Source organism: Oryctolagus cuniculus, chromosome 9 (genome assembly GCF_051225735.1).
Source record: "Oryctolagus cuniculus isolate XC-2025 breed Fujian yellow rabbit chromosome 9, ASM5122573v1, whole genome shotgun sequence".
Classification (NCBI taxonomy): domain Eukaryota; kingdom Metazoa; phylum Chordata; class Mammalia; order Lagomorpha; family Leporidae; genus Oryctolagus; species Oryctolagus cuniculus.
This window is the reverse complement of record NC_142875.1, coordinates 75,092,798-75,112,181: the sequence shown is the minus strand read 5'-3', so window position 1 is coordinate 75,112,181 and position 19,384 is coordinate 75,092,798. Positions and strand designations below refer to the sequence as shown.

The 19,384-nt window shown below is 38.8% G+C and overlaps 1 protein-coding gene across 7 annotated transcripts; it reads left to right on the top strand.

Annotated features, from left to right (window-relative positions):
* The first annotated feature begins 3,395 nt into the window (after positions 1 to 3,395).
* UFM1 (ubiquitin fold modifier 1) lies at positions 3,396 to 17,144 on the top strand. Of its 7 annotated transcripts, none has more exons than XM_089303687.1 (8): positions 3,396 to 3,443; positions 3,848 to 3,904; positions 4,344 to 4,527; positions 8,142 to 8,199; positions 12,298 to 12,337; positions 13,727 to 13,759; positions 14,493 to 14,597; positions 15,192 to 17,144. In XM_089303687.1, exons 3-7 carry the CDS (start codon positions 4,502 to 4,504, stop codon positions 14,591 to 14,593), a joined length of 258 nt encoding a protein of 85 aa, XP_089159813.1. In that variant the 5' UTR covers positions 3,396 to 3,443; positions 3,848 to 3,904; positions 4,344 to 4,501; the 3' UTR covers positions 14,594 to 14,597; positions 15,192 to 17,144. The 7 variants fall into 7 exon arrangements, with proteins under 7 accessions (XP_089159813.1, XP_069905063.1, XP_089159810.1 ...); XM_089303686.1 differs by lacking the exon at positions 3,396 to 3,443 and adding an exon at positions 3,710 to 3,770; XM_070048962.2 differs by lacking the exon at positions 14,493 to 14,597 and having other exon boundaries at positions 3,410 to 3,443.
* Positions 17,145 to 19,384: the final 2,240 nt, after the last annotated feature.

Below are 19,384 nucleotides of genomic sequence, written 5' to 3'. Positions count from 1 at the left end.
CATAACTGTGGTCAAATTAGGGTGAAAAACTAGAAAGAAAGATTTTGTTTTTTGTGGCATCAAATTCGACATATTTTCTATTTCATTAAAGCTGAATTTTTATGATCATATAAGGAAATTTTTTCAATACTTATATAATTTTAATTTTCTTTTGATTCCTTTCAATTAATGGAAACTGTATGCTTTTACAAATGGAATGTTGGAATGTTTCACTGACACTTAATGAATTCTAGCATGGTCACACCATGCATTTCTATAACCATCTCTGCCTCTATGTGATACTAATTACATTTCTTCCAAAACACATTAGGCCGCTTACACTGTTTGTTGTCTTAAAATGTTACTTTAGCCATTTACCTCCTAAAATTTGCTGCAGACTTTTGTTTACAGTCATTAAATGTACTTTAGCACTTTAACTTTTCAATAAATTAGAAGATCTTTCTTTTGCAATAAAATTTCCAGTGGCAAATGCTTTAGCAAACATTTAAAAAGCTAAAATATTAAGTATAAAGGAATCTTGTTGTTTCTCTCTTTTTTTAATTTTTTTTTTTTTGACAGGCAGCGTGGACAGTGAGAGAGAGAGACAGAGAGAAAGGTCTTCCTTTTGCTGTTGGTTCACCCTCCAATGGCCGCCGCGGCCGGCGCACCGCACTGATCCAATGGCAGGAGCCAGGTACTTATCCTGGTCTCCCATGGGGTGCAGGGCCCAAGCACTTGGGCCATCCTCCACTGCACTCCCGGGCCACAGCAGAGAGCTGGCCTGGAAGAGGAGCAACCGGGACAGAATCCGGCGCCCCAACCGGGACTAGAACCCGGTGTGCCGGCGCCACAAGGCGGAGGATTAGCCTAGTGAGCCAGGGCACCGGCCTGTTGTTTCTCTTACCTCAAGGAAAAAAAAATCAAGTCTTTAGAAATTATGCTATTAGTTAGAGGAAACAATATAAGAAAAGGAGTAGAGGGAATGAGATGGAAAAAAATTCTAAACATTTAGGAATAGTTAAGTACTTTTGATGTATTTGATAAGTCAATGTTTATCATTGTTGTTGTCATATATTATGTTGTCAAAGTTTTTTTCCTGAATAGGCAACAGAATCTGAGGACTAGAATCATACTGTTTTGTGATGAGTCCTGTCTTTGCCACTTTTTATACATACAACAAAAATCCTGCTAGAATATATTTTTCTCTTTAGAATTTTACCACATATTTATATACATCAGCAGAACTATAACTAGTGGGATGTTGGGGCCAGCGCTGTGGCATAACTTGTTAAGCCGCTGCCTGTGGTACTGGCATCCCATATGGGCGCTGGTTTGAGACCTGGCTGTTCCACTTCCGATCCAGCTCTCTGCTGTGGCCTAGGAAAGCAGTAGTAGAAGATGGCCCAAGCCCTTGGGCCCCTGCACCCTCGTGGGAGACCTGGAGGAAGCTCCTGGCTCCTGGCTTCGGTTGAGCGCAGTTCTGGTCCTTGCAGTCATCTGGGGAGTGAACCAGTAGATGGAAGATCTCTCTGTTTCTACCTCTCTCTGCCTCTCCTTTTCTCTCTATGTAACTCCGACTTTCACATAAATAAATAAACCTTTAAAAAATAGTGGGATGTTAATTTTCTTTAAAAATAGACAATGTGTAGTCTTAGAAACAGACTGTAAACACCTACACTAATCTCTTCATTTTTATTTGGCTAGCTGACATGAGGTAGACACAGTGGTTTTTAATCATTATTGCAATTGTGAAAAATCTTAGTCATCCCCACTAATTGTATAATTCAGCTATGAAAGCTACAATTACTGATACCCAAATCTGTCAATCAATATTTGCTTATATCTATACATAGCAGAACATACATTTTAGAATGTGAAAACAAAGACTGTCATGATAGTATTGGATTCTTACCTTCCTGCTGTCAGAATCTAGACTCCCCATAGAGGGACTCTAGCCATAGATGATCAGTCTATTCCAAAATTATAGCAAAGATCACATGATATTTAGGATCTTCCCTAACACATAGGGGCTGCTGCTGTGGCATAGAGGGCTAAGCTTTTGCTTGTAGTGCCTGCATTCATTATGGCCACCAGTTCAAGTTCCTGCTGTGCCACTTCCAAACCAGCTCCCTGCTTATGCGCCTGGGAAAGCAGCAGAAGATGGCTGGGCCCCTGCACCAAAGTGGGAGACCTGGAAGGAGCGCCTAGCTCCTGGCTGCGGCCTGGCCCAGCCCTGGCCATCATGGCCATCTGGGGAGTGAACCAGTGAATGGAAGATTCTCTCTCTCTCCTCCCTGTATCTCTCTCTCCCCTCTCTGTATCTCCTCTCTGTATCTGTGGCTTTCAAATAAATAAATAAATAAATCTTTAAAAACAACATCTATTCTCCTTTTTTTTTTTTTTTTCACAGAAAGGTCTTCCTGTTCCGTTGGTTCACTCCCCAATGGCCGCTGCGGCCGGTGCACCGCTCAGATCCGAAGCCAGGAGCCAGGTGCTTCTCCTGGTCTCCCATGGGGTGCAAGGCCCAAGGACTTGGGCCATCCTCCACTGCACTTCTGGGCCACAGCAGAGAGCTGGACTGGAAGAGGAGCAACCGGGACAGAATCTGGCGCCCCAACCAAGACTAGAACCCAGTGTGCTGGCGCCGCAGGCAGAGGATTAGCCTATTAAGCCGCGGCGCCCGCCATAACACCTATTGTAAAGATTAACTAGATTTCTCTCTTAATGCCTGTTTCCTGCTTGTCTATTCATTGCAAATTTCTTTGAAAGGACATTGCAGACATTGAGACAGGGACGTTTATTTTCAAAATGAGAATAAATGTTCAGGTTTCTAGTAGAGCCTATAAGACAATATTCTTTCAACACATGAGAACGTCTGTGATAGCCCAGGGAATTGGTACCTTCTGGGCCGCTAGTGTTGGGATCCTCAGAGGTTAGCCTGGTGCTTGGCACACAGAACGGGTTCAAAATCTTGTTAAATGGAACAAACATGAATGGTAATTGGCAACCTCGCGCCCTGGTTTAATCCTACGACACCACATAACAAATCCCTTGTGCAGTATTTCCAACTAGATGCCAAGTCACTCAGGCGCAGTGATCGGTTTTTCTCACAACCTCCAGCACAAGTCTTGGTAAGTAGCTCTCTCATCCACTGAAATTAAACAGTCAGCAAAGGAAGAGAAAAATTACGAAGACCATAAGAAGAGACATACAGGACTGCGCTGTTAGAAAGGCAGAAAAAAATCTAACTCTAAAAGGGGTTAAGACCTCAGTTTCCTGGGCATTAACACAACGTTCAGACGCGCAGGTTGCCATAGCAACTACAAGAGCGCCTACTTTACGCCCCGCCCACCACCCGCCCAGGTTCCGTCCCCAGTCACGCCCCCAGCTCCATCTTACTCTTCTTCCGTCAACCCCACACCCTTACTTCCGCCCCAACCTGCCTGCCGGAACCTAGCGCACTGGTGTGTATGCCCATGTTTGATTTGCCTGATTATAAATACAGCTGAAATTTACTGAGTCTGGAAACGTATCCATTTGATGAGATCCATACTTTCTCCTAAGAAATGATGTGCTAACGTACTAGCTATTTGTAACTCGGAGTCCCCGCCCAGCATGAGCATCTGGGGCCAACTTTCAGGCAGATCCTTAGACAGCTGCAGCGGCGGAGGTCCCCAGTTCGCAGAGGGAAACGTGGAGCTGGGCGGGGCGGGGCAGCGTCCGCACAGCTGCGGAAGTGGGGCTTCCTGGCGGGGTTGGCGTGGCGTGTCGGTGCCGACCTGCTCTACCATGTAAGTGTTGGCCTACCGGCCGCCTCTGTGCGTGATCCCGCGGCCCGACCCTGACTCTCTCTTGCTGTCTTCCTCAGGTCGAAAGTGTCCTTTAAGATCACGCTGACGTCGGACCCGCGGCTGCCATACAAAGTGTGAGTAGCTCCGCCGCCGCGGGCCTCTTAGGGCTGGGCAGTACTGGGCTGGGCTGAGGGTGGTCCCAGCCGGTTAAACGGGAGGGACGTGTGGACAGGGCAGTGGCGGTTTTCTGGGATTTTTAAACAGACTGTCTGCTGGTGATAAAGGCGTTTCTTCACTCTGACCAGCTGTTAGAACAAGTTCCCCGGTCCAGACTCTGAACTTTCTTGAACGACTCCTAGGTTTCTGATTTTTGTGACTCGACAATTGGTGTCAGAAAGCCCAAAGCCTCCAGCTATACACTTCCTATGCAGAGATGTCATAAGGAATGTTTAGAGGAAATGGGAAATGAGGAAATAGAGATCATCCCTGGGAATTGTTACCCTGCTGCAGTTGGATGAATGGTTAACAGAGCTTCGACCCAGGTGCTTACCTGGACCATCCTTTGATTTTCAGTAAACATTCTTGAGATGGTTGCAGCCGGAAGACCCAGGAAATGTAGCAAAGAACTGGACTGAAGTAGGATATTGTGCAGTTGATATAATTAGTCCTGGGGCTGTCGACCTGTACTGGTAACTGCTGCCGTCTTTCCCGTGAACTGCCATTCATGACTCATGCAACATCCCATCCCTCCAAATGAGTATGTTTATTTTTTATGTCAAGTTTTCATGATAGCAGCCTGGAACGTTATGAGTTCCAGTAATACCTAAATGTACCTAAAATGTAATTTTGAAAATTTCTGATTTTTTCATTTTATTTGAAAAGTGGAGAGACAGAGACAGAAAAGACCTGCCATCTGCTGGTTCACTCTCCTTGTGCCCATAATAGCCACAACTGGGCCAAGCTGAAGCCAGGAGCCCAGAATTCAGTCCAGGTCCCTCCCATGGGTAGCAATGACCCAAGTACTTAAGCCGTCATGGCTACTTTCCAGCGTGCATATTAGCAGAAAACTAGAATTGGAAGCGGAGCCTGAACTTGAACCCAGGCACTCAGACATGGAATGTCAGAAAACTAAGTGGCTTGGTAACCACTGTGCCAAATATCTGCCCCAAGAGTTTTTTTTTAATCTCTTTTTTGAGCTCCACAATTCATTTCCTTACATTCAAGATATCAGAAGGAAAAAGTTACAAAGAGGCAGAGAGAGAGAGAGAGGTCTTCCATCTGCTGGTTCTGTCCCCAGATGGCCACAATGGCGAGAGCCGCACCGATCTGAAGCAAGGAGCCAGGAGCTTCTTCCGGGTTTTCCACATAGGTGCAGAGGCCCAAGGACTTGGTCTGTCTTTTACTGCTTTCCCAGGCCATAGCAAAGAGCTGGATCGGAAGTGGAGCAGCTAGGACTCCAACTGGCGCCCATATGGGACGCCGACTCTTCAGGCCAGGGCTTTAACCCACTGCGCCACAGCACCGGGCCCTGAATTGAGTTCTTAACTCCTGGCTTGGGCCTGGCCTAGCCCTGGGTATTGTGGATGTTTGGAGAATGAACCAGCAGATGAGATTTCCCCTCTCTTTTCTCTTCCCTCTTGCCATCTTCCCACCCCCTCATTGTCTTTTTTTTTTTTTCCTTAAGAATTATGTTATTTATTTGAAAGAGTTACAGAGAGAGGTAGAGTCAGAGAGAGAGGTCTTCCATCCGCTGGTTCAGTCCTCAAATGACTGCAAATGCCATAGCTGAGCTGATCTGAAGCCAGGAGCTTCTTCCGGGTCTCCCATGTGGGTGCAGGGACCCAAGCACTTGGGACATCTTCTGGTGCTTTCCCAGGCCATAGCAGAGAGCCAATCAGAAGTGGAGTAGCCAGGACTTGAACCTGGACTCAACCTGCACCCATGTGGGAGGCGTGGGTCTTTAACCCTCTTCCCACAGCCCCTCATTGTCTTTCCCACAAGTAAGTAAGTAGTGTCTTAAAATTCTTTTGAATACAGGATGAATTAAAATGTGTTTAGATGTTTTACTCTGATTTGCATCTTTTCTCCAGGCTTATTTTCCACATTTTATTCTCTCCTTATTACAAATATCACTTAAAGTTTCAGCCTTCCCATTTCCCATTCTGAAATTAACAAGCTAGCCATTTTAATTCTTGCTGCCTTTACTGGTATGCTTTCAGTGCTTGGAATGCAGTCTAGTGACTACTATTTCTTAACAATGTCCTTTTATAACCAAAATTAGTTTTGGGAAGATTTCTCTAGTTGTGCAGGGAGTTAATCTCACTATTCTTTAGTTAACGTTAGAATCCTTGTTCTTAGTCTTTGTACACTTACCAACTTTTATGAATATTTTGTTTATATAAGATAGTTATTAAACTACAGGTGTACTGCAAAAATACATGCAAAATACTGTTGCCTACTTTGTAAGCTATCATATTACCAATTTATTAGATATATTTTAAACAAATGATCCTTTAGAATTTTATTTTTATCTCTATTCCTCCAAGAAAAGGGAAAAAAGGGAAAACGTAGCCATTCTCATTTTTTAGCAATAGTTTTGAGGAATGAAATGCGGACAGCCAAGAAATCTATTCACGTTTCCCTTACTAAAGGGTATATACTATGCTGTGGCAGGTGTGATGGCTCTTATATTTAGAGATCTTTAGACTAAATGAGGAACCTGGGATGAAGAAATTAAAAAATAATATCGTGATGACATAGAAATGTTTAAAAGAGAAATGTTAGCTTGTTAGTCTTTTTCCCTGCCTTAAAAGATTATTTGCCTTTTTTTTTTTAAAAGATTGATTGATTTATTTGAAAGGCAAAGTTACAGAGAGGCAGAGAGAGAGAGAGAGATCCTTCATCTGCTGGTTCACTCCCCAAATGGCTGCAGTGGCTGGAGCTGGACTGATTGGAAGCTAGGAGCCAGGAGCTTCTTCCAGGTCTCCAACATGGGCGCAGGGGCCCCAAGCACTTGGGCCATCTTCCCACTGCTTTCCCAGGCCATGGCAGAGAGCTGGATCAGAAGTGGAGCAGCTGCCACTGCAGGTGGCACCTTTACCCTCTATGCCACAGCGCCAGCCCCACTTACCTACTTTTTAGTGTTATTCACCATAATTTATTTTATGTTAGGAATTTTTATCAGCTTTTAAAAATTTTTTCTTTTACTTTTTTTTCTTAAGGCATAATGTCAGTTGGTAATTTTTCAATTGGAATATTCATATACATTGACTCTTGGACTCAAAATTTGTTTTTTTTTTTAATCAGGATCTTTATTATACTTCTCGTTATATATGTCAGTTAGCAAAATCATACATACCTCTCTAGAATATTATTTCAGATTATAAAAAGACCTTTATCAAGTGTTAGTGAAAAAGTTAGAAAGGTGACTTCATTGTTGGCATTTTGCTCTAATAAACGTAATCAGTTTTGTAAGGTTCATCAAAAATGATGCTTCCCAGTTGTTAACTATTTAGAATGAAAATCATAGTATTACTGCATCAGGTGCAAAGGGGCTTAAATAGGAGGCACGAACTTGGACTGAGGACAATGAGATATTCGGAGTTTTGAAATGCATCTATAGAAACAAGAATAAACCCACCGTTAGACTTACTTGTGTCAGAGTGTTAAAAATATATAACTTGACAGCTAAAGAAATTGATAATTTCTAAGTGGAACTCTGGGTACTAATTCAAAAAGACTTTTATTATTTTTATGTATTTTTTGTTTTTTTCCTTAAGAGTTAATAAATGCAGTGTATAATAAGACTAGTGAACTTTGATGCTCATGACAGCTTCATCCAGGTTGGCTGCATTAGCAGTAGAAAGAAGTAAAGGGGCTTTTTTAAAAAAAGAAATCATCTGAAGGAGGAAGGGAGTATCTTTGTATTCATAGAATTGTATTTATGAACAGTATTGAAGCTGTGAAAAGTTAAAAATTTTAAAAATAAAAAAAATCAGGCCGGCGCCGCGGCTCACTAGGCTAATCCTCCGCTTTGCGGCACCGGCACACCAGGTTCTAGTCCCAGTTGGAGCACCGGATTCTGTCCCGGTTGCCCCTCTTCCAGGCCAGCTCTCTGCTGTGGCCAGGGAGTGCAGTGGAGGATGGCCCAAGTGCTTGGGCCCTGCACCCCATGGGAGACCAGGAGAAGCACCTGGCTCCTGTCTTCGGCCGGCCGCAGCGCGCCGGCCTCGGCGGCCATTGGAGGGTGAACCAACAGCAAAGGAAGACCTTTCTCTGTGTCTCTCTCTCCCACTGTCCACTCTGCCTGTCAAAAAATAAAAAATAAAAAATAAATCAACTATTAAAAAATTCTTTTAATTTTTCTTCCAGACTCAGTGTTCCTGAAAGTACTCCTTTCACAGCAGTGTTAAAGTTTGCAGCAGAAGAAGTAAGTAGGGAAATTGGAATAACCTTTATGTAATATTTACAATGTGTTTTAAAAATTTTTATTATTTGTATATGTTACTTCATGGGTTTATGGTATCAAAACGTTATAATTAAAATGAGTTGAGATTTAATTTCAAATATTTGAATAATAAGCAAGTTGACATTGTTTAAGCAATCATTGAAAAGTTTGTTTCTTGAAATTCAAAAGGTACCATTGATGAGTAAGTTATTTTTAAAAAGCAACATTATATCACACTATAGTCTACATGCTTCTGTTTTTTCCATTTTGATTCTGAAATTACTGTTTTTTGTTTTAATCTTTATCATACTTTTCACGTTTTCTGTATGAGTAATAACATTTGTTATTTTGAAATGTCCAGTTTTTAAAAGCATATTTGACTTTTTGGTTTCAAAAAATAAAATTTTTCATGGGCAGCATTGTGGTATAGTGGGTAAAGGGTATAAAGCTGCCTCCTACAACACTAGCTTCCCACGTGGGCATTAGTTCATGTTCTGGCTGCCTTGCTTCCAAACCAGCTCCCTGCTAATTCCCTAGGAAAAGTGATGGAGGACGGCCCAGCTGTTTGGGCTCCGGCCAACCATGTGGGAGACCCAGATGAAGCTCTTGCCTTTGGCCTGGCTCAGCCCTGCCATTGCAGCCGTATGGGAAGTGAACCAGTCGAAGATCTCTGTCTCTTCTCTCCCTCTCTAACTCAGACTTTCAAATAAATAAATAAAGCTTAAATTAAAAAAAAAGAAATAAAAAACTTTTCCATTCAAAATTACCAGAGCCTCCATAAAGCAAGTTATTATCATTGCACTTGGAAGACTAGCTTTATATGTAGAAATGGCACCAAAATGTAGTTTGGGAGACTTAGTGTTCCTGTTTTAGTTGTTTCATTAATTCACTATATTACATGATGTGGGGCAGATACTATAAATTCTCTCCCAAGTTCTTAATCTGTAAAATTGGAGTAGTTAATGCTTGCTCTTCTTGTATGATTAAGTGATTTTGTGTAAAAATAATTTTGGAGTGAAGTTGAAAGTGCTAGAAGTAGAATAACCCAAATTCAAATGCTTTGGTTCGGAATGTATAGAAAATTAATAGGTAAAGAAAAATAACTTTAATAAGTAAATGAGTATGTACTTACTTAAATAACTAAATGAGTAAAAATCCAGCTTAACCTGTAATCCTCTCCTCTAGATAAGTTTGTACATGTAGCCCATTGTTGGCACTACCATTATTTGTCATTTAATTCAGAATTAAACTGCAAAGTAGTAGAATTAGTTTTACTGAAAATTTTGATGTGTTCTTTATACAGAAAGAATCCATAAAGTGGGATGGGACACAAATCTGAGTTTGGCATCGTCACTCTTTTTTTAAGATTTATTCTTCCTAAAGATTGAATGACATAATAGGCAGGAGAGACAGAAAAGAGAGGAAAACTTTGTACTGCCCAAATGGCTACAACAGTTGGGGCTGGACCAGACTGAAGCACCCTGAAACTCAAGTCCGAGTCTTCCACATGGGTGGCAGGGGCCCAAGCACTTGAGCCAACTTCCACAGCTTTCCCAGGCATGTTATCAGGAAAGTAGATTGGAAGCAGAGAAGCTGGGACTCGAACTGGCTTTCTGATATGGAATGCCGGTATCACAAGCCATGACTTAACCAGGTGTACCACAACACTGGCCCCTGAGTATGGCATCATCACGTCTTTGGCTGCACGGATAATTTGCAAGAAATATTCTTGGTTTGGGACATAGCACTTCCACGATTCCAGATTTAAGAATTAGATCCATACAGATTATACTTAATATTTGTTACTGTGGTACATTTTTTGTTTTGGTTTATATTTGCATTGTTTTGGTCTTGGTCTTCTAATTAAAAGTAGAAGAAATTGAGACAGGTGTTTAACCAAATGGTTAAGATGCTGGTTGGGATGCCTGTATCCTATGTTGAAATGGTTGGGTTCAAATTTTTAGCTGCACTCTCAATTCCAGCTTCTTTCTGGTTAACTACTGGGAGGCAGTAGTTCATGGCTTAAGTGGTTGGGTCCTTATCACCTACATGGGAAACCCAGATTGAGTTACTGGTTTCTGGCATAAGTCTGGTCCAGCTCTGGATGTTGCGAATATTTAGGTGGTGAATCAGTGGATGGGGCGTCTGTCTTTGCTTGTCCATCTCTCTGCCTTTCAAATAAATTTCTTAAAAAGTAGAAGAAAATAGACATGCAGTAAAAAATAAACTTTACAAAATCACATATATTGATTAGGGTTTTAATGTAGCATGATGAATCATGAATTTTACACTTTTAGAGAGGTATGACTTCCAGGCCACAGAGACAGGGTCTTTCACAAGACAAAACTGAAATCTTTTGTATAAAAGTTAGCTTGAGAAACCAAGAGTCTGTATTTAAATTCCTTGTAAAATTCTCTTAAGAAATAATAGTGAAATTCCACAAGATGTGACTTACTTTAAGTAATGAATTTTCAAAACAGTAGACCTATTAACATCTTAAATTATAAGAATTATGGAAAATGGAGAAGGAAATAAATAGAAACTGAAAAACATAAATATACTTTCTGTCTAAGAGAAAACTTACTCGTGATAAAGGACATAATGATTAATTATGGTATTTTACATCATTAGTGATTCCTTCCTAAATTTCAGACTAACCAGTTGCTTCCATATTGTGCTGAAGGGAACTGTGAGCAGTTGTTTGGGTGTTTAAAGTAATCAAATGTATTACCACCACATAGATGTGAATAAGAAAGTACGTAACTTATCTTGAAATGGTTAAGATCCAATGGCAAGACTTCACTTGTAACTAAAAACTCTGGGATTCTGGGTTTGAAAGTCTGAGGTGGCTTATAATTAATGTAGGTGTTTGAGTAATACTTTACTGATATTACATTCCTTTTTTAAAAAAAAAGATTTATTTATCTGAAAGTCAAGAGTTACACAGAGGAGAGGCAGAGAGAGAGAGGTCTTCCATCCAAAGGTTCACTCCCCAGTCAGTTGCAACGGCCGGAGCTGGGCCGATCCAAGGAGCCAGGAGCTTCTTCGGGTCTCCCATGCAGGTGCAGGGGCCTAAGGACTTGGGCCATCTTCTACTGCTTTCCCAGGCCACAGCAGAGAACTGGATCGAAAGTGGAATTGCCGGGTATCGAACCGGTGCCTATATGGGATGCCGGCGCTTCAGACCAGGGCGTTAACCTGCTGCCATTACCTTTCTAAACTTAATTAGATTTTAAAGTTCTTTAAAATTTAAAAAAATTTTTAAGATATACTGATAGTAAAATTGTTTATTAGGTGCAGTATACTGCTTAACAAATGATTGTTTTATGTACAGATAAGTTTTTACTTAAAACTTGATTCTTCAGTTCATAGTTTAAATTAGGCTTTTAGCATTAAGAGATGGAGTGTGCCTTTTGTTACCAACAAGTTCTAGGCAACAATGCATTGAATCAAATAGCACCTTGTTACAACGTATCTGAAACAGATCAAAAGATTCTTTTATCACTGTTGGCTATGTGGCTGTCACATACTTGCGTAGTTGACACTGCCTGCTCCTAACTGAATTCAGTTGATATTTCCTAGTGACAGTAATACTGTATTGTAACCTTTTGAGATTTAAGTCATCAGATCATTTAAAGAGAATTTGATTGTTAGCCGAAAATCTTTTGTAGCACCTCCCATTAAATACAATAGAGCATCCATGTGGAATTTGTGTGGAATTTGCCACACAAAAACTTTTAGGTATTGTCTAAGCAATATATATTGCTTATTTTTTTTTTTATGCAAGAGAACTGTATCTGATAAAAGGGACATGTCTGTCTAAAAGAGTAGACATGGTTTGGCCACAGATTGTTAGTATTTTTCCCTTTGTACAATATGTAAAGTAAGGTGTATTTCATAATCAGTGATGTCCTAAATAAAATCAAATGCTTTGTTGAGAGTATAGTGTTCTTTAAAGGTAAAGCAAGTTAATAGTACTTTTTCAGATAGTGTCACTTAAAAGATAAGTCATATTTTTGAACTATAGAATTGATGCTAGTCATCTTGCTTAACTATGATTGTATGTATTTTTTCTTTTAGTTTAAAGTTCCTGCAGCAACAAGTGCAATTATTACCAATGGTAAGAATTCATTTTCAAACTATTCAACTATAAAAAAGAATGACAATGTACTATTTGCATCAATATGGATACAGCTGGAGGACATCTTGTTGAATGACATAAGTTGGACACAGAAAGACAGATACTTCATATTCTCCCTTATATGTGGGAGCCAAAATTAAAAAAGGAAAAAATCAAAAAGCAAATGCCTGTGTATCAGAATTGCTGCAAATATATTTTTGTCAAACTTTGTTTAAAAAACTATTTATTCAGAGCTACAGAAATTGTTTGAAAGAAAACACATTAATTAAAATTAACTTGAATACAAAAAGTTAAAAATATATGTCAGTATAAATGATAACACACAACAAATGTGAATAATCTGTCAGGATTTTTGTCCGTAATTATCTCTTTACGTTTCTTTGTGCTTTTGTCTTTTGTCTGTATCACTTGATGGCAGTTTGTTATTGAAAGCAGCTATTTATCAAGTTTTTAATACATAGGTAGTGTTGTGCTGGTAAATGCTTTAGGATACAGAAAGTTAAGCAGGAGTGTACCTTCCCATTTCTTTCCTGACAGAAACATGTTTTACAGGCTTGCAATAATGAGAATTTTATTCAGTTAGGTATGTGACAAAAAATCTGAGTATCTTTGAATATTGATAATAACTAAATACAGTGCAACTAGTCCTATGGAAAAATAATGCAATAATGAGATGAACAGTAAAGATTGCAGGAAAGATTGACCTGTTCTTCAGGCATATAAAGTAACATGGTGAATGGTGCATGTGCTTTTAAGTTGGACTAACAGCAGTGGATATAATGTGCAGTTGTGTGATGTCACTTAGATAGTTCAGAATTTCTTGTAAAATATTCTGCATGCTGTCACATTGAACTGTTTATTTAGAAATAAACTGGCTTGCTTTCCTGGTGAGTTTTAGGTTTGTAAATGAAAAACTCCTCAGAAAGTTTGAAACTTTTGAGTACCAGTGGAACCTGAACTAACTGACTTTGAGATCTCTCAGTCATACAGTTTTATACCTCAGAATAATATGGAAATCATCAAGAATATGCATGAGGGACTTTAGCCTTTTGGAAGAAATGACAAACATCTTCACAATATGTAGCAAAAAAAGAATGAAAAATATATCTTCCATACAACTTATTAGCGTCATTTTATTGACCAAAAATGCTCTTTGTCTAATTTGGCAGTGTGCCTGAATGCATAGTAACAGCACATTTCAGCAGACAAATGACTTACCCAGAAGATTCTCTTTCGTGTTTGGGGATTTAAATTGTTCGGCTTGTGCCTGTATACACAGCAGCACTGTTTTGGCAAATCTCTTCTTGTTACTATTAAACCATTTTAGCTATAGAAATAACTTAGATGATTTTACAACTTCTTTTCTAGATGGTATAGGAATAAATCCTGCACAGACTGCTGGTGAGTGTCTATTTGAAAACTCATGAAGGTGTGGGTGGGACTATATATGTCAATTGTTACTGAATATTTAATTCATTCTTGGAACCAGAAACTCAATCCAATTCCCCTACATGGATGACAGTTACACAATAATTTAACTACCACTTCTTCTCCCTGGAGACCTGGAGTCAGGAGTCACAGCTGGGTTTTGGACTTAGCTACTTCAATATGGAATTCAGGCATCCTAACCAGCATCTTAAGTGCTAAGCTGCCTGCTTGCTCCTTAAACTTTTTTGGTACTTTTATGTTTTTAAGTAAGCTCCTTGGCACTTTTGGTAGTTTTATATTTTTAAGTATGCTCCTTCGGGTTTTTAATTTAATTATAATATTTTGAAGTTACACATCAGCAGTAGTTATTTTTAGGTTACTATATACTAAAATACTTCTGGATTATAAAAAAAAATTATACTGTCCTTAGAGACCTTGAATGAAACAGCCTTACTAAAAGTGAAGAATGAGTCAAAATTATAAAATATTGTTTCTTAAAGTTTTAAGAGCATAATTTTTTTTTATTTAACTTGTTTTGGAAGTTGTGAGGCAATTTATTATATGGATGTCTTTTAAATGAGTATACAAAAGTTATGTTTTGTTATAGAAATTTATAGTTAAATTATGTTATTACTTTAAATTTTGCCTATTATGTGTTGTTTTTTTTTTGTTTTTTTGTTTTTTTGTTTTTTTTTTTTTTTGACAGGCAGAGTGGACAGTGAGAGAAAGAGAGAGAAAGGTCTTCCTTTTGCCATTGGTTCACCCTCCAATGGCTGCCACAGCCGGCGCATGATCCCATGGCAGTAGCCAGGTACTTCTCCTGGTCTCCCATGGGGTGCAGGGCCCAAGTATTTGGGCCATCCTCCACTGCACTTCCCTGGCCACAGCAGAGAGCTGGCCTGGAAGAGGGGCAAAACCGGGACAGAATCCAGCGCCCCGACCGGGACTAGAACCCGGTGTGCTGGCGCTTCAAGGCGGAGGATTAGCCTAGTGAGCTGCGGCGCTGGCCTATTATGTTACATTTAAAAATGGAAGTGTGCATATCCTAAGTTATAAAGAATATGTCAGCAAGCAGTTGACCTAGAATTGATCAGGGGATATTTTTGTCTCATGTGATAATTTAGATTTATTGTTTATTTCAGTCTTAGGAATTTCATTGTGCTTAAATTAATTCATGTTGTTACTTGCTGATTTTACTGATTTTCATGACTGTTCTTATTTAAAATTTTTAAACATTTGTTAAATTATGAGGATGTGATAGGAATATGAAGACTTCAAAAGCATGGATTTGGGTTCTAATGCTTGAGCTTTTCAATACTTGTTTACTGAATGCAGTTATTGCTAAAGGATTAAGTAACTTGTTCTTTTGGAGGTACCTAACTTTATGTTTTGTTTGTTTGTATAGGAAATGTTTTTCTAAAGCATGGTTCAGAACTCCGAATTATTCCTAGAGATCGTGTTGGAAGTTGTTAATGTCTGCCACTGGATCCATACCTGTCACAATAAATATTGATATGTTGTGTTGTTGTAAAATTGAAATCAGGCATTTAACATACTGTGAAAATACCAAGAGTCCATGAAAAATAATGAAAAGTGGTTTTTCTCTCCCTTGTTTACATGTTGATGTGAAGAGGGAATGCTTAGGAATTGAGGTTATGACTACTATAGGAGGTCATAGTCTGATTGTTGCCTGAAAGAACAAGCAGGTAGTTCATTTGAAGTAAATGGATTATCAAACTGGAACTGGAGGATTCTTCTGATAATTTTTTCTGAGAACATTTGGAAAATTAAATTTCGCTGATCTTAATGTTTGTGTTTGAGTTAAAAATATAAAAGGATTATGGATTATAAATGGCAGTTTGTTCCATAGCATCTGGTTTGCAGACTCAAATAATCTGAATCTTAAACGATTTGTAGTTCATGATGAAGGTGATAGACATCAGTGGATAAGTTAACTGTCTTAACGTCTTATGTAGGTTGTTTTTAAGTTTCAAAACTTCACCTGTCATATAAATTTCAATTTGATATCAAAGAACTAAAAAAATCTTTTAACACTTACGTTTGTTGATGTTCCACACCAAATAGTTTTATTATCCGCCTTTTGCAGGATGGGAATCAACAGTATAGAAGCTTCCTTTGCTGTGTTATGCATTCCTTTATCAATCTCTTTTAATACAGTTTCAAATAAAACTTATTGAGGATAGTGTTTCTAAATAGCATTCAGGACTAATGTTGCCCAAAAATCTGAAATCTACAACAATGTTAAAGGAAATGCTAATGAGTTACACTTAACCTAAGGCCTAACAAAGAAAACACTAAAATTAGTCACCCAACAGAATAAAGAGCCAGGAAAGGGAGAGTGGGGAAGCCCTCAGGCAAGGAGGAAAACAGCAAAGGTCAATAGTGCAGGGGAACAGCAAGCTGTCAGAAATGGCCAGTTGAGTAGAACAAACTCCAGGAGGTATGTAGGGAAGATCTGAAAGAGGATAGTTACCTGACAAAGACACACACAGAAGGCCATTAGAGAAAGCAGAGAAAGTGTGGGCCTTGTCAATGTACAGATTACAACATGTCCCTTAGGGCAATCCAAAGAATGATTTTATTTGTCCTTCCAGAGCGATTCAGAATCTGCAGATCTTGAAAGATGGAGGCTCCTAGTGATTCAGAATCTGCTGTATTCTAAATGGTGAACTTGCTGGGGAAGCATGTTCTTTGGAACTGGAAATATAGTAGGCTTCTAATAAATACTTGCTGAGTAATCCATAAATTAAGATCTATTTTTATCTTAGTAGGTCTCATTAGTTTCCTTCTCTCAGGCCCTTGGTTCTTTGAAAAAAACTAAAATGCAACAGAATCTTATGAATAGTGATGTGGATGGTTAAGATTAAAACTTTACCAAGTCTTGTTTGTAAACTCAACTGAACAGTAGGATTCTGAGTTACCAAAGGGAACTTTGCTGAGGTATACTACCAGTGTTAAAGGGAGTTTTTAGAAAATCTGATGCTCAAAGGTCCTTGTTCCTTATAAATCAAGAGTCAGTTAACCACAAATTTGTGAATACCCTTTCCCTGAAACTTTTAGTTTGAGTATTTTCCAATATATTTGTAGTGAAAAATCTACTTGTAATATTACATTAAATAAATATATAATGTCCTGTGCCATAAAATCATTTAGTTAATATTTTTGTTATTTGGCTTTGAAAATATGTGGTAAGCCATTAAAAGACATTTTATTAAACAACTCAGTATTTTGTTATTAAATACATATGATCTGTAAATTCTTTGTGTAGAAATTTTGAAGTATTCAGTTTAAATGCATTATTGGTCTATACTTAATATAAAATATGTTTTGTTATAAACCATCTTGTCTACTCTTATTTTATTATTAGAGTTCTTAAATAGCAAATTTCTTGAGCCAGTGTATAAGAAATGTGGTTATAAGGGGAGGGGAAATCAGAAAGCTTAGAAAAAGAAGGGATTGTAGTAATTGACAGAGCTGGTGGGTCTCCATCCTATGTGATTGTCAGTCACTACAGTGTAAAAAATATGGATTCTGGAAATTGCCCCTTCCTATTCGGGGTCATCAAGTGTGGAATGATGTATAAGGACATCTATGAAGTGCAGTTCTAGTGATTTCAGCCCTGCAGGCAGTTTGAGAATTAAAAAGGCCCAATGTTTTTCTGTTTGTAAAATAATAAAATGAGGTCTAAGAGATTAAAGTAAGTAAAGCAAGTTCTAGAATGTTAAACAGTGGATTTTCTACTCTGGTTCAATGGGAACTTGACTAAATGTGATGATGGCTAACAGTATTACTGGTAATAAAGCCACAATTTATATTTTGAGTCAGTTGTTAGGTGTTTTATTTCTTAGAATTACCTATTCAAAAGAAGCCTGTGGGAGGAAAATTTAGGCCTATTTAATCTTCTGTACCTCTAAATTAAGATATTAAAACTGTCTCCCAATTTTTTTAACCTAGGAATCTTGAACTTGTAAGTTAGAAGCATTGATAGAAGTTAACTGATACTTGTGTTTCAAGGCTATTTATTTGTAAAACATCTTTGTGTCAAATGTTTTGATAATTCCACCCATCTCATTCTTTACACCAATGCCAAGTACCTCCGTTTTATACAAGAGGCTTAAAGAGTTTAAAATTTGAAATGTGAAATGTGAACCTGTTCCTAGACTTTGGAACTCTGAACATCATACTGGGAGAGTTTTTCAGTATCTGTTTTCTGCAATATACTAGATAGATCTGTAATGAATTAAAAATTTAAAAATAAAAGTCTTAGTATGTGTATATTGATAATGAGTACAATGACATTTATTGGTTTGTTTTTAAAGATTAAATTACTTGAGGCAGAGTGACAAAGAAGCAAACAGGGAGAGAGATCTTCCATCTACTAGTTAACTCCCTGATGCCCACAACAGCCAGGGCTGGGCCTAGCCAAAGCCAGGATCCAGGTGTAAATATAAAATGCTGGAGTGGGCCAACAGCATGGCGTAGCAGGTTAACCACCACCTGCAGCACTGGAATCCCATATGGGCACTGGTGGGAATTGTGGCTGCTTTACTTCCAATCCAGCTCCCTGCTAATGGCCTGAGAAAATTAAAAGATGGCCCAAATGCTTGGGCCCCTGCCTCTTCTATGGGAGACCAAGAAGAAGCTCTTAGCTCCTGGTTTCAGCCTGGCCCAATCCTGGCCATTGCGACCATCTGAGAGTGTACCAACAGATCAAAGATTGAATCTCTCTTTCCTTCCCTCCCTCCCTCATTCTCTCCTTCTCCACCCCATGTAACTGACTTTCAAATAAGGAAATCTTTATATAGCATATATTTATGTATATATGAAATTCTGGGAGATTAAATGTAAACCAACCAGTGGCACTGGTTCTAGTTGCATAGTGTGGCTAATTGGAAATAGGGACTGTCCATCTGCATTCATCAGTTTCGTCAGCTTATTTTATACATAAATATATATAAAATGTATATTCATATAAAATGTATATATATATTCATGTTCATTTTATTAGAGACAGAGCCTTCATTCATTGGGTCACTCCCAAAATGCCATAACAGATAGGGCTGGGCAAGCCAATGCCAGTAACCTTGGATTTCATATGAGTTTCATATGAGTTTCACATGTGGATGGAGAGATTCAAGAGCTTGAGCTACTGTGTGCTGCCTCCCAGGATGCACATTAGCAGGGAGCTGGATTGGAAGTGGAGGAGCCAGGGCTTGAACCGGACATTTTTGTGGGCCTCCAAAGTTGTGATTTAAGTGCTATGTCAAATGCCTGTGCCATATGCCTTTTATGTATCTTGTAAATGCAACTACATGATTAGTTTCCTAGTAACCTACTTTTCCAACCAGATCAATGCCCATAGGCCCCTCTAATAGAGAAATTCTGGAGCCACCCTCTGTAAGTGCTGGAGATGGATAAATCATTATTTACACCAAGTAATTCCGCTATTCAAATATTCTTGAAAGATTCAATCTGATCTATTACTGACACCCTCCAGATTGCCTGTGTCAGATATCTGCTACTTGTTGTTTTTCTTTTCTCTTTTGTCATATCAAACCAACCACAAAATTAAAAATC